The following is a 26,939-nucleotide window of genomic DNA, read 5'->3' on the forward strand; positions in this document are numbered from 1 at the left end:
TGCAGCGTCTTGTGTCCTCCTTTCAATCTATTACCTTTAACCCATTCTGACCTGAGATCAGATTCTAAAAATGTCTATTAGTACATCCTGACAGTTTCATTATTAACCATTGGAAGGCCAGCATCCCTATTCTGGAGGGAACGGTCGGTCCATGTTGCAACTCTGGTATATTTGACTAAGAATAGAGGGACAACGTAGTTAAGACATGGAATTTAATATGGAATACAAATGGTTACCTTGCTGCACAGTTCCAAAGTTACAGCACAGCAATGTTTGTTGCAAGGCACAAAAAAACGAATGAATGGAACGCAACTTGTAACGTCTTTTACTTGTAACAGTATTTCTACAGGGTGGTATTGATGCCTTTTACTCGAGTACTTCTTCCACCAATGGTTCTAAACTTGTACTGAGCTGTAGCTGCTACACCAGAGGCTTTGCAATCCAAGATCATAGGTGAGGTGGACGGAACTGCTCGCTCATAACTCCACAACTGCCTCCAAAAGACACACTGAACGGAACAAATAAAAACCCAGTCTGAAGAAGCACATGAATAACTCCTATAAACTTGTCTGGGTTTAATCCTAATGCTACCTCTGAAGGGAGGGTGATAATGTTGTTTGAGGAGCCGAGAAGCCTGCAGACCAATCTCCACATCGTGCAGTGGAAATCGCTGTTGCCTAGGCAACTTAATCCCACTAACTCCTTTTGTTGTAAATAGCGGTGTGGAAATTGTGAATGTGATTGACGGTGGGATGCACATGTCTAACCCTGCCTCCCTAATAAGAGAGATTTAATTAAAGCTAGAATCAGTCATCCCCCCCCCCCCCAAGTCAATCAGGCTTGGGGGATGTAAGTTGTATTCTCTGGAAAAAAAAATTTTTGCATTCCCACTTTCAGAGATCGACTGATGGGTTTTTATAGAATGCTTCAGGGTGGAATTCATCCTGATGACCAATAAAGGAGCATTGGACAAACATTTACACCTGTGTTGAGTTGAACAGTCATCTAGATTAGTGGTTTAAGCTACTGTATATTCCAACCCTGGTGCATGCACCAAAATGCATTCACAGCGCGATAAAAAACATGCACAATTCAACTACTATAACACTGCTTTATACTTTCGCTATTTTTAGCCAATCTATGAGCTCCACAAGTCCATTGTGAGTTAGATCTGCTATTGTTTTAGGAAAATCTTGAAAGATTGTGAGTAAATAAATACTTTATTTTATCTGATTTAGAATAACGCTAACGAGTGAAGTGCTCATTTAACAACAGAGGGGCATCTCTTTCTCTATTAACCTTCTACTATGGTCCCCATCTCTCCACCTTCATGGGAAAGAGGCTGGTTGCGTGACGACTGATGAGTGGGCGAAATGGTGAAACATTAAGAGAATGCCGTGCGCGCGCACACACACACACACACAAGATGACACTATGGGCCACCAGTACCACCACTGAGACGTTCCTGTTACCATAGTAACAGTGGCTACCGGAATCCCATGCTGATAGGATAGCCTTACGTTAAGGTGCATGCAGGGTCTGCTTTCACCTGAATACTGCCGCCACTTTTTTATATCAATGCATTTCTGTATTGACATTTAGAACACTAAATGTTTATATTTTAACAATTGCAATAATACTATGGTATATTTGAAATTCCAAATTGTAAGTTTGTTTCCCAAGAGTCCCTTCCTAGACATGTAGTGGAGTCAAAAGTACAAGATTTCTGTTTGGAATGTAGTGGAGTCAAAAGTAGGCCACACTATTTCTATTTGTTTTGGAATATAGTGGAGTGAAAGTCGTGAAAAAGTTCTTAAGTAAAATCAAGTAAATGCACTTAGTTGTACATTTACTAGTACAAGTACCGTAATTAGGTATTTGTACTTTAGTAATTAAAATGTCCAATACTTCTACTCCACTACATCTCAGATCAAAATATTATACTTTTACTCCACTTCATTTATTTGTAAACTTGAGTTAGTTACTTTGAAGATTCTGACTACTATTACAAAACATACATTACCAACTTCAGATCTATATACTGTACATTTCGGCCTTTTGAAAATAGGCGATCTACAAAATGCGTCGCGAATCGTGAGCTTGTAGATCTGCTATTTCCGAGAGGTTACTGTATACATTTGAAAACGTTAAATGGAACATTTTGCACAATGAGTACTTTTGCTTTTGTTACTTTTCGATGCCAATAATTTTGCACTTTTATGTACATGAATGAATTCCAGACCTGTACTTGTTGTATTCCGGACTTTTACTTGTAACAAAGTATTTCTATATTGCAGTATTCATACTTTTACTTAAGTAAATGATAGGAGTACTTTTCCCTGTGCACGCAAAGCAGCACACTCACACACACACTTAAGGGGGCTGGCAACAGGATGTGAATGCTAACAGATTTTCAATTAAACGACAGGCGTTCTGGAAACATGATGATACTGATGAGTAGTCATTATGGTACAGAGCTGCATAAACACAATCACTACTGGCTGGGGATGCTTTACCTCTTGCTGCATGATGGAGGATTATAAGAAAGCATTTTATATTGCATTATTATTATGAGTCATGTGGGCTGTGCATCATATATCACAAGTAGAATTTCTTTCCTTAACCCATTTATGGCAGGAAACCCTTTTCGGTGTTATATTATGCTTTAGCTATTGAAAAATTGCAGATCTACAAGCTCATGGCGCGCTACGAGCTTGTAGGTCTGCTATTTTTGAAAAATCGAAGAACGACTGAAATAGAAACATTTTTAGAATCTGATCTCAGGTCAAAATGGGTTAAATAACCCTGCGGTAACACTTGCTACGCATCCCATGTCTATAATGCATTATAAACGTACTTAATGCATGCATTATAATCTGCTTAACACTGAATTGGCAAAATGTGCTCCTTGGAGCACAGGTCTCTGCCATGTCAGGTAGATTATTGTGGTCCACAGGTCTCTGCCATGTCAGGTAGATTATTGTGGTCCACACTAGGTCTCTGCCATGTCAGGTAGATTATTGTGGTCCACACTAGGTCTCTGCCATGTCAGGTAGATTATTGTGGTCCACACTAGGTCTCTGCCATGTCAGGTAGATTATTGTGGTCCACACTAGGTCTCTGCCATGTCAGGTAGATTATTGTGGTCCACACTAGGTCTCTGCCATGTCAGGTAGATTATTGTGGTCCACACTAGGTCTCTGCCATGTCAGGTAAATTATTGTGGTCCACACTAGGTCTCTGCCATGTCAGGTAGATTATTGTGGTCCACACTAGGTCTCTGCCATGTCAGGTAGATTATTGTGGTCCACACTAGGTCTCTGCCATGTCAGGTAAATTATTGTGGTCCACACTAGGTCTCTGCCATGTCAGGTAGATTATTGTGGTCCACACTAGGTCTCTGCCATGTCAGGTAGATTATTGTGGTCCACACTAGGTCTCTGCCATGTCAGGTAGATTATTGTGGTCCACACTAGGTCTCTGCCATGTCAGGTAGATTATTGTGGTCCACACTAGGTCTCTGCCATGTCAGGTAGATTATTGTGGTCCACAGGTCTCTGCCATGTCAGGTAGATTATTGTGGTCCACACTAGGTCTCTGCCATGTCAGGTAGATTATTGTGGTCCACACTAGGTCTCTGCCATGTCAGGTAAATTATTGTGGTCCACACTAGGTCTCTGCCATGTCAGGTAGATTATTGTGGTCCACACTAGGTCTCTGCCATGTCAGGTAGATTATTGTGGTCCACACTAGGTCTCTGCCATGTCAGGTAAATTATTGTGGTCCACACTAGGTCTCTGCCATGTCAGGTAGATTATTGTGGTCCACACTAGGTCTCTGCCATGTCAGGTAGATTATTGTGGTCCACACTAGGTCTCTGCCATGTCAGGTAGATTATTGTGGTCCACACTAGGTCTCTGCCATGTCAGGTAGATTATTGTGGTCCACACTAGGTCTCTGCCATGTCAGGTAGATTATTGTGGTCCACAGGTCTCTGCCATGTCAGGTAGATTATTGTGGTCCACACTAGGTCTCTGCCATGTCAAGTAGATTATTGTGGTCCACAGGTCTCTGCCATGTCAAGTAGATTATTGTGGTCCACAGGTCTCTGCCATGTCAGGTAGATTATTGTGGTCCACACTAGGTCTCTGCCATGTCAGGTAGATTATTGTGGTCCACACTAGGTCTCTGCCATGTCAGGTAGATTATTGTGGTCCACACTAGGTCTCTGCCATGTCAGGTAGTTTATTGTGGTCCACACTAGGTCTCTGCCATGTCAGGTAGATTATTGTGGTCCACACTAGGTCTCTGCCATGTCAAGTAGATTATTGTGGTCCACAGGTCTCTGCCATGTCAGGTAGATTATTGTGGTCCACACTAGGTCTCTGCCATGTCAGGTAGATTATTGTGGTCCACACTAGGTCTCTGCCATGTCAGGTAGATTATTGTGGTCCACACTAGGTCTCTGCCATGTCAGGTAGATTATTGTGGTCCACAGGTCTCTGCCATGTCAGGTAGATTATTGTGGTCCACACTAGGTCTCTGCCATGTCAGGTAGATTATTGTGGTCCACACTAGGTCTCTGCCATGTCAGGTAGATTATTGTGGTCCACACTAGGTCTCTGCCATGTCAGGTAGATTATTGTGGTCCACACTCACAGGTCTCTGCCATGTCAGGTAGTTTATTATGGTCCAGCAACGTTGGCAGAAAACTGGTGGAATGGAAATGGGAGTGGCTCATTTGGGGAGTTGCATCATAATCCATGGAATCCGAGGGGAAATAATTTGGATTGTATGGCCTACGGTTAAAGAGCTATAGTGCTGTATCCTGGTGTCAATATACTGGTCAATATCTGAACTGAAACCTATACTGCTTAGTAGATACTAAATAGTAGGCTGCAAACAGCATACTGGGTAGTAGTACGTTAGTATGTGATTTCAGACCATGGTTTTCTTGCACTATACACAAAATCTCTCCCTCTATAGTTACACCACCTTGACAATCACTTGATTGACATTATTCACCCACATTAATTAATATATTCAGAGCTTTGGTGATCCATATCTTACAATGACTATTGAATAGTTGTAAATGTAAGATCCTGACCAACTACTTGATCAGTTTTATTGATAATTTCATCTTTTTTAAGCAAGTTGAATTATTTGGTACAAAGATTTTGGGTTCCATCGTTTAACATTCAATATTGAATAAAACCAGAGATTTTAGACTAGGTCCTAAATGAATTTAAAAAAATATATAAATAAAATACGACAGAACTATTGTTACATTATCTGCAAACATTTTAATTGTAGATGACATCTGAAAAGTAATCAGAATTGTCAAGGCACTTATCTGATTTCACACTGTAATGAATCAGGAAAAGAGATAAAATAAAATAAAAAATATCAGTGCATCATAGTCATCTTAATTGTTAACCATCCATCTGTTACAAATGTCCCAAGTAAATCAAGTGCTGTGTTGCAGGTTCAAAATAACAATGTTATTAACATTTAACATTAACATGTTTGTTGGAGATTTCAAGTTGCACCGAACATGGTATGATATTAATCCATTGCGATGCAACAAGTGTTTACCAAAGTGGTTTAGGAAGGGCAGGAAGAATCCAGTATTAAAGATTCGTCTCTTATGGCATCATACAGTATATATATACTATACATTTTTAACTCAAACACAAATAACCGTACACTAAAACAGCGTAAACATGTAGATTGTAATGAATAGTATGCACTATAATACCTTTAATATCGACTGATTAGTAACAATAGACAAACCTAATGGTTTGTGGAGCATTTATGGGACGTATATTTGTCAAATCATGAAGTCCAAGACGATAATGTCAGTAAAGAGTAGTCAGCTAAAACATAAAAATATATCCCGCCCAGGTGGAAACCTCATAATATGTTCCAAAACTGTTACTTTTGAGGCATTAATATTCAAAAATAGCAAAAGTAGCAGTCTGATCTTGCAGATACTTTTGATGCTTTTGTGTGATGCTCTAGTGTAGTGTGATCAAGTAGGGCATTAATTTACGGAAATAACAGAGTTAGAATAATATTCTAACTCTTATTATGGATAAGAGGTTTCTGATATTGATATTGGGCGATAGTTGAGCTGTAGCGGTTAAAAGAGATGTCCCTCTCTTCTCTGCTTGAAGCACACACTTCTTTTCTTAGACCTACAAAGCTTCTCTAAACAAAGTTCTGATCAATACAGTAATTTACATCAGCGATTCCCAACATTTCTGCTTCAGCAGCCACTTGAAAATCTTGAAAGCGTTCGCGGCCCACCCATCTGACCACTTAACACAGCAGCCGAATGTGTTGGTTCAACGTAACTAACATAGAATACTTACAGTGCATATATATCGGTATCATAATGCAAACTAATTGTTCAAGCTTTTAAAGAAAAATACCATGACCTTTTTGTCTGTCTTAATATTATTTCATAAAAAAAAATCAGGGTGCATTCAGACCTGAATACCGGTATATTAGTTTTGTTCAAGGGGTGTGATTACGCACAAAGTCAATGCAAAGACGCGACATGGTGCGACCGCGCAATGTTACATCAAGCAGTGCAAACGAGGTGAATGGGGCGTCGTGAACGAAGTATACTGATCTTATCTCCTCAAGCGGTTCTGCTCAATCTCCCTGGGCAGTGGGAAGGAGGTGAAACACATGCCCGACTCGGCATGTGTTTTTTTGACATCTTGATTATAAACGATGATGAGATCTATATATTTTTGTAGCGTCCTAGGGTTCATGAAAGGCGCAATATAAATTCAAGATATTATTATCAATATGTCAAAATAAGAAGTAGAAAATAGTTGCTCAATCTTTCTCTCGTTTTGGGTGTTTTTGTATCCCCAGAGAGGGTACACAATAAAATAAAATAACACAGTCAATTAAGTCCACGTGTACTTTCGCTCTGTCAGGTCAGTACAGTTGCTGCGCCGGACTGGGATGGAGGAAAACATAGGGTCGGTTGGTGTGTGCGTTTTGACAACAAGATTGTTTTTTCCCACGATCGAGTCGCAAAAAAGTGACGGGACACATTTTTAGCAGCGCTGACCAGCGCGACCAAAGTGAAGAGATTGAAGTTACTAGAAAGACAAAAAAAAGTTCTGAACGCACCTTTAGTGTTTGCCAGTTGTTTGGGGGTCCACTTGAAATAACCTCACAGCCCACCACAGGTTGGGAATCGCTGATTTCTATAGTGCAGCATTTCTGTGTTCTACAGTAGATGGGTGCTACATGTTGATACTACAGGGGAAATAACCTAAATCAGATATGATCATATTAGAGTGTGTGTGTGTGTGTGTGTGTGTGTGTGTGTGTGTGTGTGTGTATAATCAGCTGTCCCATTCTCCAGAGGGTGTCTCTTCGTCCTCTCCGTCCTCATCAGAGTCGGCCGCCACCTTCTTCATCCTCTGCATGGCCGCCTTGATGCTGCGCTCCAGCTCATTATCTGCACTGTCTGGACTGTCTGGACGGCCAGCCACCACCTGCAGCACCACCACAGTTTACCTTTTAGTTTGGCCACTTCAGACTCCCATTCTGACCTGAGATCAGATTCTAAAAATGTCTTCTACATCCTGACAGTTTTCTGAAAAAGCTATGTTTCTATGTCAGTCATTCTTTGACTTTTCGAAAATAGCAGACCTACAAGCTCGTAGCGCGCCACTCGCGCTATGAGCTTGTAGATCTGCTATTTTTCAATAGCTAAAGCATAACATAATGCTAACACCAAAAGGGGTTCCAGCCCAAAATGGGTTAAGCTCTGAATCCTGGAGTACTTTGAGGTCACGCAATCTTATTTAGGGTTAAACGCCCTCTCAGATCATTACCCCCACCATTATCACGTGTACGATGCTGCCAGTTCAGGCGCCACTAGCTTTTTTTTGGGGAGGGGGGGGGGGGGGGAGGCTTCTTGCCTTTATTGATAGCTCACAGTAGGTTGACGGGAAACGGGGAGAGATATGGGGAAGAATACACGTAGCAAAGGTCGTTGGGATCGGGACACAAACACGCAACGCGCTGTCAGGCTGGATAACCAGCCTAGGTGCCTGGACAGCTAGGTCCAGTGACCGCGTCACTACCTTTGAATGGATTTCATGGTACAATGTGAAATATTTTCACATTAAAAGGAGCTAAACGACTGTCACAACATTCACAAAAATTTGTGAAATGACAAGAGAGATGGTACATTAATAGATTCATAGGCTACCAAAAACTCAACTCAAAAACGCTTCAACACTCCAGTTGAAACCACGTTTAGTAAACACAACAACACATGCCAATCGTATTCACTTCAAACCCTAGTGCCGCATGTCTCACCTTCTTCAGGGTGACCCCTTCGCGAATGGCAGACATCAGATTGTTCCTTAGGTCCCCTCCAGAGCGCGCTGTGGGAGCTGGGACCTTACGAAGATGGATCTGACCACGCTGTAAAGAGGCCAACACTTCATCCATAGTTCCTAGTTAATATGGAGAGAGAGAGAGAGACGCTGATTATTATTCACTTCAAAGAACAGACCACCATACACTATGGGCTCTATTTTCGTCCATGCTAAACCCCTTATCCCTAAACTACTTTGCTACTTTCAATCTACATGTTGATGTAGATTGGCTATTTTAACTATTCAAAAATGTTTTTCAAAATAGTGAAAAAAGGCAAAGTAGTTTAGGGATAAGGGGTTTAGCATGGACGAAAATAGAGCCCCGTGTCTCTATATTGTATAACGTTTTCTATGCTTATCTTTACTTTCACAATATTTTGGAAAACTTTTTCCCGGGAAACCAAAGTCTTTGGGTTCCGGGGGGAGTATGGTTGCAAAGCTGAAACTTAAAGGAATTGAGGGCACCACCAGAATAAGATATGCAGTTCATCACTGCTTTGACTACAAAACAAATCTTTACAGAGCACTTTCCCACATGCACATTGATCTACACGTCATACATACTCAATGTTCCAACATTTTCTCAAATAAGGTTCAGCTAAATAAGACACTGTTCCCAAGTCTAAACGTGAACATCAACAGGGCCTCCCTTGGGCCAGTGATGATAAAGGACAGTGTGGATTACACACACACACACACACACACACACACACACACACACACACACACACACACACACACACACACACACACACACACACACACACACACACACACACACACACACACACACACACACACACACACACACACACACACACACACACACACACACACACACACACACACACACGTGTTTTATGTTTTTTACATACAGTAAAAGTCTGTAATTTAAAATGTCGTTAAAAGTTTGCACTCATTGTACAAGTCAAGTACGGTACTCATTTTACTAGTTCAATATGTATAGAAATCTTTTGAAAATAGCAGATCTACATGCTTGTGAGCTTGTAGATCTGCCATTTTCAAATGGCTATAGTACAACTAAAGTTGTTGTAATGTTTTTGTGATCAAAATCTACAAAGTAACAAGTAACTAACTAGTTACATTCCACCACTGCACACAACCTTCAGAGGGGTCAGGAGTAATAGTTCACACATCCTAGCTTGAACTCACACTTACTGAGATGGCCACAAGTTAGGTTTGGTTTACTCTGCTGGGAGTTTGAGCCAAGACTGCACTGCACTGCACTTTGCACTGGTTAGGAAAACCAGGAAAACTCAATAACCCATTAAAATGGGAAAAGTGTCATTTTAGATTTGCGCTAAAAAGCATTATTTTAAACTTTTGCCTTGATCATGTTTAATGAACATTAAATCCAAGCACAGTGCATCGTGTTGCGATGGAGCATTGTGAGCTTGTAGCTCAGCTTTTTTCACTATTTCTGTAGTATAGTGGTTGATCAGACAGTCGATTACAAAAAACATCTATTACAATTTCTTCATTTGCTTTTTGATTTGTTGATATAAGAGAGAGAGAAAGACTATCAAAAACCAAGACCTTACTTCTCGATAATTTGGCTAGAAGTCGGCTACTGGTTCTAAATAAGTCATTTAAATATATTTTGGGTTAATGGCCCAGCCTTAACACAGAGGGCTGAGCATGGAGTCATTGCTCACCTATGTTTTGATGGCCCAGCCTTAACACAGAGGGCTGAGCATGGAGTTATTGCTCACCTATGTTTTGATGACCCAGCCTTAACACAGAGGGCTGAGCATGGAGTCATTGCTCACCTATGTTTTGATGACCCAGCCTTAACACAGAGGGCTGAGCATGGAGTCATTGCTCACCTATGTTTTGATGGCCCAGCCTTAACACAGAGGGCTGAGCATGGAGTCATTGCTCACCTATGTTTTGCTTGAGGGTGCTCCTGGCCGGGAAAGGGGCCGCCTCCTTCTCACTGAGCTCCTTGGGCGCGTCCTCGTGAGCGGGAGGAGCGGGAGGACGTGGAGGTGGCGGAGGCAGGTTGGGTGGAGGGAGCGGGGGTGGGGGGGGAGGTGGTGGAGGGGGAGGGGCATAGATCTGGACAGGGATGTCTTTGGGTTTGGTGGACTGTGGTTGTCTCTTGGGGGCCTTGTTCCCTGCAGACAAGGGAGAGGGGGAGGGGCCCAGGGTCACAATGGACAGAGGCTGGGACAGGGAGGGCTCGGAGGAGGACGTCCGGCAACGAGGGGTCTTCATTATATAGTGGCCCGGTCGCTTCTGGGGAGACGAGAGAGAGAGAGAGAGAGAGGGGGGGGGGGGGGGGGGGGGGAGGTTTAGAAACGAGGCAGTGAAAACATCACAGCACAGTCACACGCAATCTTTTCCTGTTTCCTAAACAGTAGGTTTTTAAAGAAAATGTAAAACAATTTTATAAATTTGAAAACAGTTAAACAAATCTAAGAGAGAGAGAGAGACTGACTTCTCTGAAGGATCGTAACCGGCTCAGGGTCTTCTCTCGCTCCTGGTCCACCCACTCCTTCCTCCTCTGGTCCTCCTCTTTCCTCTTCTCTCGTTTCTGCGGACAGGAGACAGAGTGAGACCACCGCAGTGGTCATCTTTCTTCGACTAAAAACCATGACGAAAGATGTTCGTTGACTACCTTTTTTCACAGGCGAAAACCAAATAAAAACTAAATAAAAACCAAGCTATGCTGTCTAACACTAAATATACTGACAATTTTTTGGCAACAAATAAAAACTAGACTAAAATGTTAGGGAGGGACTATTGGAGAAGAGATCCAGTAGAACTAAAAGACAAGTCCTTTTATGTTTGGTTGCGCTCGGGTGTCGCACTGCTACTCTACAAGCTCACAACGCTTCGTACTGTGAGCTTGTAGATCGGCTATTTTCAGCCTGCAACCAAGTGTAAAGGCACCGCCAACTGTATATTTAGTAGACTAAAATCTTATGATATTTAGTCGACTAAAACTAAACATTTCAGTTGAGTAAAATATGACTAAAACCAGTCCATTCTCGTTTCCTTCTATCTATTCATATGGACATATGGAATGTCAGAACAGGTTTTGAGGTTTGAGTCAGAACAGGTTTTGAGGTTTGAGTCAGATGTAGAGTTGCTGGCCAATATTGATGACATCAGGGATCTCCATATATGGGCCTAATTGCGACAGCAGGTCGCATTTACTATGACATCAGGGATCTCCATCACTGATGATATCATAAGACCTGGGCACCATATATAACTGACGGACATTTTTTTTTACGATTTCATACAGAGATTTTAGTTGTCACTTAACATAACAGTTGTCATGTTGCACACATGCCTAAAATTGCTGATATCTGCGCCTTGTTGAAAACAATGTACCGTAATTTCCGGTAAAAGCCACTACTTTTTTCCCATGCTTTGAACCCTGCAGCCTATACAACGGTGCGACTAATCTATGGATTTTTACAGCAACGGCCACTAGGGGACCTTCTAAATCTATCTATATGTCTATGGCATCTATGCGGCTTATAGTCCAGTGCGGCTTGTATATGTACACATTTGTTTTTTTCCCTACATTTAGCTGGTGCGGCTTATATTCAGGTGTGCTTTATAGTCCGGAAATTACGGTATTTGAAACTCCAGCTTGTCACAATCCAGGACTGCATGAACAGAGCTCGACCGCTATTGTCTGCCCACCACTCTGCCCCCCCAAGAATCAGTGGTGTTCAAGTGGTTAACAGAATATCCATCTCTCTCTCTGGTGGGTGTGTTTTCCCCTGTTGTCATAGCGACTCACCAGGTGGACGTGGTGGTGCTGGCTGAAGGAGGTGGAGCCCTGCTGTTCTGCTCTGCTCTTCTGCTGCTGGGCATCCACACACTGGTCCTACACACACACACACACACACACACACACACACACACACACACACACACACACACACGGTTACAGCGAGTCGCAGGTTCGACTCCCCAGCCCGATAACCTTTGCAGCGTGTCACTCCCCGTCTCTCTCCCTTTAATTCTTTCTATAACTTAATTTTTATTTGCAGATTGCCATACAGTTACAGTAACAGTAAGGGTTCATGTAAAGGTTCAATGTCCATCAGTATTATTGGTGTTGTTGGGTTCTATTATTCAGTCCATTTCTCCCATTGTTTGAGGAATAGATCCTCTTACAATCTCAAGTGATGAGTTAGTTTCTACATTACAAATATCTCCTCCACACTTCCCAGCCACCGCTCACAAACTGGAGGGTCACATATACATGTACTGTAGCCTTGCAATTGCTTCTTTTTTTTTTACTACATGCCAATAATAGTTTGACCAGGCAGGTACATATCTTCTCTTTATGTATTATTATCCGGGGTCAAGTTAGTTAAATGTACTATCCCTCCCCCCCAAAACAAGATATTAGAAAAAAGAATGACTCAGTCAGTCATAACTGCCAACAAGATAACTGTAACAAGGTCTTGTAGCGCCCGTTTTCGTTAGTTTCCGACATTCTATTGTTGGTTAGCTCATAACATTATCTTCTGTTGCCACTCGCTCCGCGTTGCGGTGTTTAGACTAGTATGGTTTTTATGCGGTTCAGAGTAGACTATGGGTTTTATGGGTAAGACTCCCATTGGCTTACGAGTGCTTTTCAAGCACTTGGCAAAAATAAAAGGATTCAAACAGGCCAGCACAGGCATCGTATGATGTTTGCAGGGGTACCTTCTTGTTGCGGAGGTACGCCCTCCGAGCACAGATGCTGCCTCTCTTGGTCTCCAGCGTCTGCAGGCGTCTCTTCAGCTGCCGGAGGCCAGAGGAGTCCGCCTGCTGGACACCAGTGTACGCCAGGCTCTGTAGCTCCTCAGGGTCCTCGCACACATCGTAGTAGACCACCTCCTCACGCAGCTCTGGAACAAACACACATTGTAGTACACAACCTCCTCACGGAGCTCTGGAACAAACACACATCGTAGTACACAACCTCCTCACGCAGCTCTGGAACAAACACACATCGTAGTACACAACCTCCTCATGCAGCTCTGGAACAAACACACATTGTAGTACACAACCTCCTCACGCAGCTCTGGAACAAACACACATCGTAGTACACAACCTCCTCACGCAGCTCTGGAACAAACACACATCGTAGTACACAACCTCCTCACGGAGCTCTGGAACAAACACACATCGTAGTACACAACCTCCTCACGCAGCTCTGGAACAAACACACATCGTAGTACACAACCTCCTCACGCAGCTCTGGAACAAACACACATCGTAGTACACAACCTCCTCACGCAGCTCTGGAACAAACACACATCGTAGTACACAACCTCCTCACGCAGCTCTGGAACAAACACACATCGTAGTACACAACCTCCTCACGCAGCTCTGGAACAAACACACATCGTAGTACACAACCTCCTCATGCAGCTCTGGAACAAACACACATCGTAGTACACAACCTCCTCACGCAGCTCTGGAACAAACACACATCGTAGTACACAACCTCCTCACGCAGCTCTGGAACAAACACACATCGTAGTACACAACCTCCTCACGCAGCTCTGGAACAAACACACATCGTAGTACACAACCTCCTCATGCAGCTCTGGAACAAACACACATCGTAGTACACAACCTCCTCACGCAGCTCTGGAACAAACACACATCGTAGTACACAACCTCCTCACGCAGCTCTGGAACAAACACACATCGTAGTACACAACCTCCTCATGCAGCTCTGGAACAAACACACATCGTAGTACACAACCTCCTCACGCAGCTCTGGAACAAACACACATCGTAGTACACAACCTCCTCACGCAGCTCTGGAACAAACACAGGCAGGCTGAGGCAGTGGAAAAAGTGCTCACATTTTTGTTTTACTTAAGTAAAAGTATCAATACTGCAAGGTAGAAGTACTCGAGTAAATAAAAATGTACGCCCACAATACGACACATTGTGAGCTTATATATCAGCTATTTTCTAATTGCCGTAATACTGTATATAGGGCTGAAATGGGTAATGTATGTTTTGTAACAATATACTATAAATTAATCTACAAGTACAATATTTGCCTCTGAGATGTAGAAGCAAAAGTAAATTTTAAATACTAAAGTACAAATACCTCACAATTGTATTTAAGTACAGTACTTAAGTAAATGTACTTAGTTACATGCATTACACCACTGTGAAACACACAGGCAGGCAGTGGCCACAAGTGTGTGAGTGCAGTAAATCTCTGCTGGCAGAAAACCAGCTAACTCCAAAATGTTCATTGTTCAGGAAAAGAAAACCATATATTTTTAAAACAAAGCAATACACTGCCTCTCAAATGTGGTATTTCGACTTTATATGTTATCAGATGCTTGCCTGCGAACTACTTTTCATTCATTACATTTTTTTTAAACCAACACATAGACATAAAGGGTGTTCAATAGCATTGATTTATGAAAAAATAAAATTGAGTTAGCTGGTTTCTAGCAGTGCTAAATTTGTTTTGTTCAAGCAGCGTGATTACCTACAAAGTCAGCTGATTAGCTGGTTTCTGCCGGACAGTGACAATATGTGTTTCCATAATTACAATTCATTAAATCTAGAAATGAAAATTAACCTTGTGTTCTCTTCTCTCTATGATTTGCACACAGTCTGTGATAACCTCGATCCCGCCCATTCCCTTTTATTATCGCTCACCTCACCTGACTTTCTAACCTCGGAGCATACCTATTTACACGCACCTCGACAGTGGGTGCAGGGCCAATAAGGCAATTATGGAAGGAGGTAGGGCCTGCACACCATTCTTTTGGTAAAGAATTACTTTATTGAATCGACAACGTTTCGATCTTGACAGATCTTCGTCAGGTCAGTATTTCTAACCTCGCCCTGTTGTGTACTTTGAATGTTCTGGTTATATGAATGAATCCATGAGGAAAGTAATGTGTCACATCTAACACGCTGGGCTAGACTAGACTCTAGAGAGACCTTTGAATGACGGAACGCCAGAGTGTGTTAAAGTAGACGGTAAAGGTCATGTAGTAGAACTGCTGTTTGATCACAACTAGGCCTGTCACATTTATTACATAATCGCCTAATCGCAATTATTTTTGCACAATTGTCAATCGTTTCCATTTTGAAAAAATAGCAGAAATGCCAGATCTACTATCAGATCAACTATTTCCGTTTCTTTGGAAAGAAAGAATTATACAAAATTCTTGAATGTGTCAGCAACTTATTTGTACGTTTAAGTTATTTGTCATAACTGACAAATAAGAAAAAACATAAGAAAACAGTCCTAATCACAACAGACGATTGCTCAGACAGGAGGTGTTGCAACCGACCTACAACCCAGCATGATCTAGTATGAGAGTGACACTAGCGTTGACTCCCATTGAAACAATGGAATGCGGAAGTGCTCATTCTATCTCAATGGGATAGTTCCAAATGTACTGTATGTTACAGGTCCATTCTGTCACCACTGAACTACAGGTACATTCTGTCACCACTGAACTACAGGTCCATTCTGTCACCACTGAACTACAGGTACATTCTGTCACCACTGAACTACAGGTCCATTCTGTCACCACTGAACTACAGGTCCATTCTGTCACCACTGAACTACAGGTCCATTCTGTCACCACTGAACTACAGGTCCATTCTGTCACCACTGAACTACAGGTCCATTCTGTCACCACTGAACTACAGGTCCATTCTGTCACCACTGAACTACAGGTCCATTCTGTCACCACTGAACTACAGGTCCATTCTGTCACCACTGAACTACAGGTACATTCTGTCACCACTGAACTACAGGTCCATTCTGTCACCACTGAACTACAGGTCCATTCTGTCACCACTGAACTACAGGTCCATTCTGTCACCACTGAACTACAGGTACATTCTGTCACCACTGAACTACAGGTACATTCTGTCACCACTGAACTACAGGTCCATTCTGTCACCACTGAACTACAGGTCCATTCTGTCACCACTGAACTACAGGTCCATTCTGTCACCACTGAACTACAGGTCCATTCTGTCACCACTGAACTACAGGTCCATTCTGTCACCACTGAACTACAGGTCCATTCTGTCACCACTGAACTACAGGTCCATTCTGTCACCACGGCTCAACCTGGTATTCCTAAAGTAGCCCAGGGAAATTATGCTTAAAATGGTTAAACCTAACCCTATTCCTAAACTTAACCCCAGTAAAACTATGCCAGCCTAATCCTAAACTTATTTCTAATCTTGTTCTCAGCAAAACAAAATAAAGAATGCAAGAACCGCCACACCGAGGGGTCAGTGTGAGGTTGGTGGAAAGAAATGAAGGCGAGATGGATTATGGGCAACGGTACCCGTTACCGTGGGGACTTTAAGCAACGCAGGTCCTTTAAAATGCGGCTAAAGGCTAAGCCATCTGGAATAAGGTTTGTCTGTATGTAGGTATAGCTAACTATGCATGTATGTTCACTCAAAAATAGCTCATGCCACTATGAGAATGATGTCACACCTCTGGACATAATGTGAAACTCATGCAAGTAAAATCTATGCATGTAAAGTATCTTGTATCTATTACACCTACTTATAGAAGTCAAGTAAGTAATTCTAAAGATTGATATTTCATTTTGACCTAAAGGAGATGTAGGTATCACCACACTAGGACCTCGCATTAGTGTGGCTTTGTTCACAAACTTTACACATTTTGCACTTAACTTTTGATAGCAAAACAAATTGATAGGAATGACCCCCCCACCCTAAGAAGCACTTGGAATTGTAGGAGTTGAGGCATTACATTTTATTTTACTCAGTTCCACAGACCAGTTTCTATAGTATAGTTTGTTGATTACATTTGATGCGGGAATGGTCTAGTTTTTTCTTTCTTTCAGGTATTAAAAAAGGTATTAAATTGTCATTTCACTGTCATCTGGGGACCCCTCCAAAATCATGTGGGGCAACCCCGACCCACAGGTTGACTACAGTGTACCTTTAATCTGTCTTCGTAGGGTGTCTATCTGAGCCACCAGTAGCTGCTCCTCATTCTTCAGGATCTCAAACTTGGTGTCGTAGAGCTCCAGCTGAGCCTCATAGAACCTCAACTCCAGTTGGTCTACGGTTTCCTGCTGCTGGCCCTCACCACACGCAGACTGGGCTGGCTCACAGGCAGACAGAGCAGCCATCTATATGATACAAGAAAGGGGAGGAGGTAGGGTACTAAATCAGTGGCTGACGGACGGTAACAAAATACATTTACTTGAGTATTGTAATTAAATGAATAAAAAAAAAGATCATGGCCCAGGCCGTAGCGTAACGGTCTGGGCACCGGACTGGTAATCCAGTCGCAGTGTGCCGCGGGTTCGACTCCCGGACCCGACACGGCCTTTACTGCATGTCATCCCCCCATCTCTCTCCCGTTTCCTGTCAGCCTACTGTCTGTCCCTTCAAAAATCAATAAAAGGCGTAAGCCGCAAAAAAATATCTTAAAAAAAAAAAAAAAAAAAAAAAAGATCATATCTTTACTTTTGAGATACTTAGGTCTTTCAGTCCACAAACGTTCAAAGACAAATATTGTACTAGTATAATTGTTCCGCAGTCTTTCTTTAAAGACAAATATTGTACCTTTGACTCCACTATATTTCTACGAGTTTTTCAGGAATTTCAAGGAAGATTTGCTGTCAAAATAAACACTGGTCTCAAATTTGCCTTTGCCCACCGCTGGTGCTAAATCAGTTCCCTGAATGTTTGGTTCAGAGAATGGTGTGTTGTTTGCATTAAAAATGCACAACCATCTGATATACATGCACATGTTGTTATGCTGTCATGATGACAGGGTTATTGCACACCTTTATTCACACGTTATCACCTCTGTCAACCAGCATCCACACAAATCATATGGAGATATACAAGCCAGATCAGCAAGGGGCCCTATTGTTCTTTTTGAGTGGTGCAGCACTCTATGATTGCCCAGCAATGTGTGTCTCTGCCTGGCTGTGTCCCTGGCTGTGTCCCTGGGTCCGAGCACGGAAATAGCATATTTTCACCACCAAGTGTCACTGTTGCGCAGCCTAACACACCACCAAGTGTCACTGTGGTGTTGTGCAGCCTAATACAGTAACACAGACACAGACACACATACAGAGGCCAGGGAGGAGCGCTTGTACAGTACAGTACATACAGCACAGGTACGGTACAGCACCACTCACTTAAGATGGGTCTGATTGAGTGGTGCAGCCGCTGCACAGCTTTAGCTTTGTGTTATGTCTGTCTTTCTGTCTGTCTGTCTGTCTGTGTATTTGTCCGTTTGAGCACGGAATGTCCGCGACGTCATGTTGTATCATCAGACGTCATCATTGAGATGAAAGACACCGCTGACTTCACACAAGTGTGATCTTCATTTTTGGAGCGGTGCAGCCACCCCTATGCACAGCTTTGTGTGTATGTGTGCTCATTATTATGATTGGACATCATGTTGTTGACATGACATCATACGTGATCACTGATCAATGTGATGAAAGGCACTGCTCACTTCACACAAGTTAGATTTTCTTCCATCATACTACATACATGTCGGTTGCCGCTCGAAAGATATTTTGTGCCTCTACTCGTTTTGGGCTATCTACTGTGTCTATCTACATGGCTCCCTGCGGTCATTTCAAATGGCCAGCAGGAGGCGCTGAAAGTGTACAGCAATACAATATAAAAGCTAAACATATGTGATAGAAATCACACACGGGTGTGATTTCACCGCCGACTTGTTACTGACAGTTGAGAAGTTGAAAGCATATACAACAACGTGTTACGCAATGTTTGTGTTTACATTATGACATCAAATTGTCCATTCATTGTCAACAGAATGTAATGTTTGTGTAGGACAAAGTTTGTGCACACTAAAAGCTGGACATAGGATGGGCTAGCGCCCCTCAAAAACACATTGATAGTACTAGCCAGACATTGACAGACAGGCAGACAGATACTGTAGACATATGTCTTTATATAAGGTGGTACGTGAATCAGAATGAATAGATGCATTCTGATTATCACAAAGAAACCTACCACAGCTGACACCTTTGTACACACGTCACATATTCTCTCATAAACACGAACAAAAGGGGGCCGTGGCGGAGCAGCATCTGGGGGCTTCCAGGGGCTTCTAGTCAAGTGTATAAATAGATCAAAGCCCTGTGGCTGCCAGATTCACATCACTCTGGAACACACCGAGAGAAGAGAACGGTATAGGAGTCAGGAGAGCACGTTGGCACTGTGCTAGCTCTCTAATTCTCTCCTGTTGTAGACATGCAGACATGCCGGAGAGGAGCGAGCGTACACAAGTATGATTTGGCACAGCACTGGTGATGCCTGAGAGCACATGCACATTTGGAATGAGGTTACAGTCAGATGGAGATATACTATGGATGGGCAATTATTCGGTCATCAGCTGGCCTTAAAATGTGGTGTTGAACCACCGTTTCAGTCAATATTTTATTTCATAATAATTATGTTGGAAAATCTAAAAACGTATCAGTGTTTTCTGGGGAAGCTTTCAAAAGGGTTAACGAGTTGGAACATTTTAAAATAAAAATATTACAGTCAAGCTGTTTGTTGGGATATGGGCCAACATTTCAAAATCTCTAGTTTTTCAAATTCAGTGTTTATAAGCCTTTTTCATAATGGACAAAATTATATACATTTTGGTGTTAGCATTATGTTGTGCTTTAGCTATTGAAAAATAGCAGATCTACAAGCTCATAGCGCGCCACCGAGTGGCGCGCTACGAGCTTGTAGGTCTGCTATTTTTGAAAAATCGAAGAACGACTGCCATAGAAACATAGCTTTTTCAGAAAACTGTCAGGATGTGGAAGACATTTTTAGAACGTGATCTCAGGTCAAAATGGGTTAAATGGGTTAAGTGAGGCACACACCTTCTCCCTGATGCTGTCTTTGTTACGGCTGAGGCACATCTCCATTGCTCTCATGTGCTGCAGTGTTTCTTTGGCCAACATGAAGCGCAGTTTCTCCAGCCTCGGAGTGGCAGCGGCCCAAGCAGCCGGTCCGAAGCGATTCTTATCAACCTCCATCTGCTTCACCATACCTGGACATGTAAATGATGCTCTGTTAAAACACTACAAATACATACTGTATGTAATACCAGTAAGACGCCCTGAGGGCAATAAGTGTGAAAAAACTACAGGTCTGTGAATGCCCATATATGGATTTTCTTTTTTTTTAATTGATGTTTTCGGGCCGGGTAGGGTGATAAATGTGTGCCAATTAGTAAGGCCAGACGGGGCCTCGGGTTAGGGCCCAGGTAGGATCCACAAGCTGGAGACGCGGTGCTAAGTGATGCAGTTTTTGCTCGTCTATTTGCTACTTTTGAATTTGATTTTGAATCCTGAAAAGTAACAGTTTTGGACATTATGAGGTTTCAATCCGACAGTGACGATATACAAAGTGCTTGTAACAGAGTAATAATAATATAATTATGGCCAAATATTCACCATCCATACATCTGTGCTTCCTAATATTTCATTCCTTACTTTTACCAACCTGACCTCATACCGCATACAAATAAAACTACGGAAAGCCATTTTGTACCAAATTAAACATGCATACCATTACTGGCTTGTCCCAAAAGTATAGCCTATAGGCCCTATACTGTACCTATTATACAGTAACTGAACACTGTACCTGCTGTCAATTTCCTTTTTTTTACCTCCCCTGCTCGCCATATGGCAGAATATTATGTAAACAGCTGCATATAATGCTAATGATTCTACAAGAACATGTACACATCTGCATATGATGCTTATGTTCTCAACATCATGTACATAAATACTATGACTGCTACTACGCCATCTGTACATATTGTATATGTTTGATTATTTTACATGTTCCCGTTTTTCTTTTGTTTTTGTTAAATATCTCCTGCTCTTACTCTACCTCTCTTCTCACATAAACTACACACTATGTGGTTCCCAAACTTTTCAGTTCGAGACCCAAAAGAGAGATTAGCCGTTTACTCGGGACCCAAACTAGTGAAAATATCTGATCTATGGCTATTTTCACTCATTCTTAATTATTATTATTTTCATTCATGGTATTTATTAAATTAGCTTGTTTTAAAATGTATTCAATTATTATTTTGTTTTTATTTACAAATAATATATATTTTGAAATATATATATTTTTTTTAATGTAGCAAAAGTCATGACCAATCAAATTGGTCTGTGACCCTCAAATAGGCCGTTTAAAGGAACAGTGCACTAAAAGACTCACAGAGGGCTGTCTATACCTGCCAGAGCCTTTGAAGTCGATACAAAGTAGCTGACGGTGATGTCCTGAATAGAGGAGACTGCATCGTCCGCTCTCCGGCTCCACTCTTCCACTTCCTTCTCCAGCTCTGCAATTCTTTTAGGACCCAGCTCCTCAAAGTCCAAACATTTCTGCAACAGAACACCGACATTAAGACTTAACAGAATATGGGTATGGGGGAATGAAAAACAGATATATGTAATGTAACAAGCAAGGTTTGAAACGCAATGTCAATTTTATTTTATTTCGTTTTTTTCATGTTTGTACTGTATGTTTCTGTCTTTTGTCTTTGTTCAAAAATTAATAAATTTTTAAGTGATAAAAAAAAGAACACCGACAGTAAGGCAAAGAGCAGACAACTTTGCTGATTTACTGCAGGACTTCTACAGCAGCGATTCCCTATCCTCGGCCCGTGAGGATAATCTCGTGAGCCAGACTGTCCTAATATTAATCTAAATATTAGAAGCATATATATATATAGCTTGATTCTTTGCACAAATGGAAATTCTAAAATAAAATGTAAAGCTATTTTAAAATATGTTGTCGTGAACGGAAATGACGACAGCTTCCGTTCTCGGCTTTCGGTAACTGGGATGTGTAGTTTCAGACTCTATTGGCCCCATCTTACCACATATCCATAAACATATGCCATTTTTTACTATTTTGAAAAACATTTTAAAATAGTTCAAGTAGCCGATCTACATCGACACGTTGGGAGCTTGTAGATCGGCTATTTGAGGTAAGGTTTTTCAAAATAGTAAAAGAAGTAGTAAAAGTAGTAAAAATTTATAAAACAGCATCTGTGTAATCTTTTGGGGTCCTTGAGTCATAAAAGAAGTTTGAGCACAACTGAGTCAACAAATAGGTATTAGGTACTTACAGTATACTATGTTGGTTCCATTGATCCGAGCCGGAGCACAACCGATTATATTTATATTTATTTTGTCATCATTACAATAAAAAAATATATAAATAAATGTATAATAATAGAATAGAAGAATGAAGATGCATGCCCATCTGACCACTTTCAAGATTTTCAAGTGGCCCTTGATCCAGACAAAGTTGAGAACCACAGTATACAATTATCAAAATATTATTATTTTCAGTGACTGCAAGTAAATATTGCAACACAGTAATACATGATAGTGGTTACAGTGCCTGTATACTGTATAATATTGACAGATTAAGCAAGCAATTGCATTATGGTTCCCGCGGGAGTGGACTTTCACTCTCATCCCAATCCTGTTGGAATCGGGAATGTCAGTCCTACTGGGTGGGCAGTAGTGGCAGGTACTGGCTTGTTTGCATAACTACTAAAGGGATTAAAGCTTTTTCTCCACACTCTTTTTTGATAAACACACTATAACACCTTGTCACAAGTAGGCCAGAGACAGGTCTGTATTAGGGGATAAAGTGTATTATGTACCAGGATCTCCATCTTGTACAGGCAGGCCAGCTCTCTCATATCTCTGAATGGCTGAAGCAGATAATGGAAGAAGGTTGTAGCAGTCGTTACCAGGTCCTGATAAGCCTCGTCCTCCTCCTGGTAGATGTTGAGTAGCAGAACCATTCTGTCTGCACTGCCATGGCTCTGTGTAAACTGCGCGCGCGCACGCGCACACACACACACACACACACACACACACACACACACACACGACACACACCACACACACACACACACACACACACACACACACTCTTTGTGCTCAGAGTTAAAAGGGCTCCGTGTTCATATTCACACAGTAACTGTCTTCTCAAGTATATGCGTGTCACACTTATATTATTACATAATCACCTAATCGCAATTATGAGATTATTTTTCCATGTTGAAAATATGTTTTCAAACCTTTTTTATGTATGGGCTGTCAATGGTTGGGGTTGCAACTCTAGATTGAGACCAAAAAGTGTTGCAAATTGCTCAGGGGATGACACTAAGGTCTCAGAAGCACTTGCCCGTCAGGCTTTTTGATTGATTGATTGATTGATTAACAGTTTGCAGAATTACAGTACATTTCATGTACAACTCAATACAAAAACGGTTAACTGTGAGTTGACGACACCATAAAGCATTACACTTGTTTACAATAGGGCCCACCATTTTCAATTCATCAAAACATTTGGAGATGTACGAAAATACACTTCTAATCTATATAGTCAAAAGGGAAAAGTAACATATACAGTGAGGGGGGAAAAGGGGTGGGTGGGCGATTCAGATTTTATGGGGGCCAGTTTCGAATTGCAGACGTCCGTAGGTGCCCTTTGAGAGCCGTTTTGAAGGAGTCAAGGGATTTGCATGTCTTAATGACTGTTGGTAGGGCGTTCCACATTTTGGTGGCATAGGAGCGAAATTAATTTAGTCCCTTGTTTGTGCCGAATCTGGGTTGCACATGGTTTGTTTAACTCCCTCTGGTGTTGTGGGTGTGGACTTCGTTAACATTAAGGAAGTATTTAGACAGGTACATGGGTATCTTGGTGGTGTAGCGAATCTTGTGGACCAGACCCATTGCAAGATGCTGTACTCTGTCGTCAACCCTAAGCCATTCCATCCTGTCAAAGTGGGCAGGGGTGAGGTGGGTTCTGGGAGTGAGGCCAAGTAGTAGCCTGACCAGTTTGTTTTGGGAAGTCTGGAGCCTTGTTTTGAGGGCCTTAGAGGTGCTGTAGTACCAGGAGGTGCATGCATAGTCGAAGAAACCTTGTACGAGTGCTCCTGTTAAGGTCTTCAAGGTGATTGTGTTGACCAGTGAGGAGATCCTGTATAGGAATATTGTTCTTTGGTTGAATTTTTTGATTACGTTGGTGGCCATTTTATCACCGGAAAGATTTGCCTCCAGGATGCAACCTAGGTAGGTAATATCATCTTTTCGTGTGATAATATTGTCACCCACTCTAACCAAGAAGCCATCTGCATTGCTGAGATTACGATTTGATCAAAATAGAACGGATTCAGTTGTTTTTTCTAGTCTACTAAGTTCAGAGCTGAGGGCCTTTTCAACCTGCAGTTTGTTCCTGTCCGAGACCAGCAGTGCTGAGTCATCTGCGAACAGGAACAAATTGCAGTCACAAGCTGATGTCATGTCGTTTACATACAGTATATTAGGAACAGGCAAGTACAGGTCATGTTCTACTTGCCCAAAGATCATGCCAACTTGCCCGAAAAGTAAATTGTCCATTATAAAATAATGTGTAAATGCGATACAAATATGTCATACCTAATTTATTATGCAAAAACCCTAGATACTACGTAGCTATGAATATGACTATGGGTTATTTTATATTTTTAAGTGTAGCAACAGTGAAAACAGCACATTATAGGTAAACAGTGCTCTTATTTTACATTCCACAGACCAGAAGACAGAGAGAGAGCTCTGACCATGTTGAAGTGTTTACACAGAAATCTCGTGTTGTGTTTATAGACGGTTGTGTCCCCTCTCAAACGAGCACTTGCCGGTAGAAAGCAAACTGAAAAGCAAACTCCACCTGCCCGAAAGTTTTATTTATCTGCCAGGGGCAGGTGGGCAACCCTTAGTGTCAACGCTTGTTGCGGCTAGGGTAGTAGGGATGCAGGTGGGCTTGGTGTAGGGAGGCTGGGCTCATGGCTAGGGATACATAGGGATGCTGGTGGGCTTGGTGTATGGATGCTGTGTGTGTTTGCTGGCCTGGGCTCATAGTCATGGCTGGATGCTGGGCTCATGGCTAGGGATAATTTGGGATGCTGGTGAGCTTGGTAGAGATGCTGGACTCATGGCTAGCCTACACACTACACCTGTGCCTCACCTTCCGCAGGCTCTCCTTGGTCCTTGCCACTTCATCCTGCATGGTCTTCTTCCTAAACTCTTGCAGATTCTCAAAATACTCCTCGATGTCAGGCTCATCCTGCGTGAACAAGAGATCGAGCACGATCTTGCGTCCGCAGACATCGATCGCAGTGCTGAAATACTTTTCCAGCTGTCGACACGGCGTGTCAAAATCCCTCTCTTCCTCCGAACCACCACCTGACCTGTTCCGACTCAAAAATAGCAAGTCCCAAATGTTGCCCTCTTCAAACGCGGACAGATCTGGGAAATAAGGTCCCAAGACGTCCGCGATGCATGACAACTGGTGGTGGATGTTGTCCAGGTCGTTGACAGAGAACAGTCCGGCCCAGCTGGTGTCACCCTCGCCGTCCACGGTGTCCAGCTGCTCCCTGCGCTTCAGCCGCTGTAGCGTTCTGTTGTGACAGGTGACAGCAAACTTACACTCGATCACATTCCACTGAACGATGAATCCCAACTTGAAGGTCTCGTTCTCAACAAATATGTTGCTTTTGATGGCGACCCAGCCGTCCAGGCTGTCCAAACGCTCAAACTCGACGTTGTTCATCATGTGCGTAAATATATTATCCACACACTTTAATGTTCTGTGTTGTTTACACCGTCCGCCATTTGCAATGACGTAGGACTCCTGTGTTTAGGTTCAACTTTGACCTTTGAGTCACGTGGTCGGCCGGGGATTTCCCCTCCCCCATGGGATTTCCTAGACCTGAAACCTGACTGTCATGTCGCAACTTCACCTGTTCACCCTGTTTTGCTACATTTACAACGTTTAAGTGTACATAAACGTTCAGATTTCAAATATAAAGTGCTCACCCACGGGGCTCGGATGTTAGAATTTTGCTCGGGTGTGTTAGCACCCGAGCATTCCGTATTGTTCAATAATAAAACCCATCTTTTCCCGACCGCCTGCCAGTTTCTCCGTTTTTTTCACCATACCCCTATCGGTTGGGAGGTGTATTGAACTCTGATACATGATTACACCTTTTGGGGGAAATGTCAACCGATCGGATTAAAATGCTTTTTATTGAAGAATACGGAAGGCCCGGGTGCTAATATCCGCTCGTACAACATTCTAACATCCGTGGCGCCGGGGTGAGCACTTTATATTTGAAATCTGAACCTTATGTAGACGTTAACGTTGTAAATGTAGCAAGATGCGCAAAACATATAGTTCCGCCGTGACGAGCGTCAAATGAACCACTTTTGCAAAATGCAGCAAAGACAATTAGGATGGTAATGTTGACAACAATGTCAAAACCAAAGCAAACTAAATGGAAAAATAGAAAATAAAAGAAAAATGTATTGAAATGCCATTTCGCATTTATTCAAGTCAGGTCTGACTGAGACGTCACCTGACGTCCCTCTGTGCTGAATACCGGCATTGTCATTTGAGCTGCCAGTCTATTTATGTCATCATGGGCCA

The 26,939-nt window shown here is 42.3% G+C and overlaps 1 protein-coding gene across 1 annotated transcript; it reads right to left on the minus strand.

Annotated features, from left to right (window-relative positions):
* Positions 1-5,298: 5,298 nt before the first annotated feature.
* On the minus strand, positions 5,299-26,113 carry whamm (WASP homolog associated with actin, golgi membranes and microtubules). Its single transcript, XM_083759510.1, has 11 exons — positions 25,479-26,113; positions 23,128-23,301; positions 21,682-21,832; positions 20,312-20,481; positions 17,380-17,572; positions 13,116-13,300; positions 12,199-12,285; positions 10,879-10,974; positions 10,322-10,676; positions 8,356-8,495; positions 5,299-7,523 (listed from the first exon to the last, which is right to left on the minus strand). Exons 1-11 carry the CDS (start codon positions 26,064-26,066, stop codon positions 7,371-7,373), a joined length of 2,292 nt encoding a protein of 763 aa, XP_083615636.1. The 5' UTR covers positions 26,067-26,113; the 3' UTR covers positions 5,299-7,370.
* Between the last annotated feature and the right edge of the window lie 826 nt (positions 26,114-26,939).

The sequence above is a fragment of the Protomyctophum parallelum genome, assembly GCF_964188405.1.
Source record: "Protomyctophum parallelum genome assembly, chromosome: 2".
NCBI classification, from domain to species: Eukaryota; Metazoa; Chordata; class Actinopteri; order Myctophiformes; family Myctophidae; genus Protomyctophum; species Protomyctophum parallelum.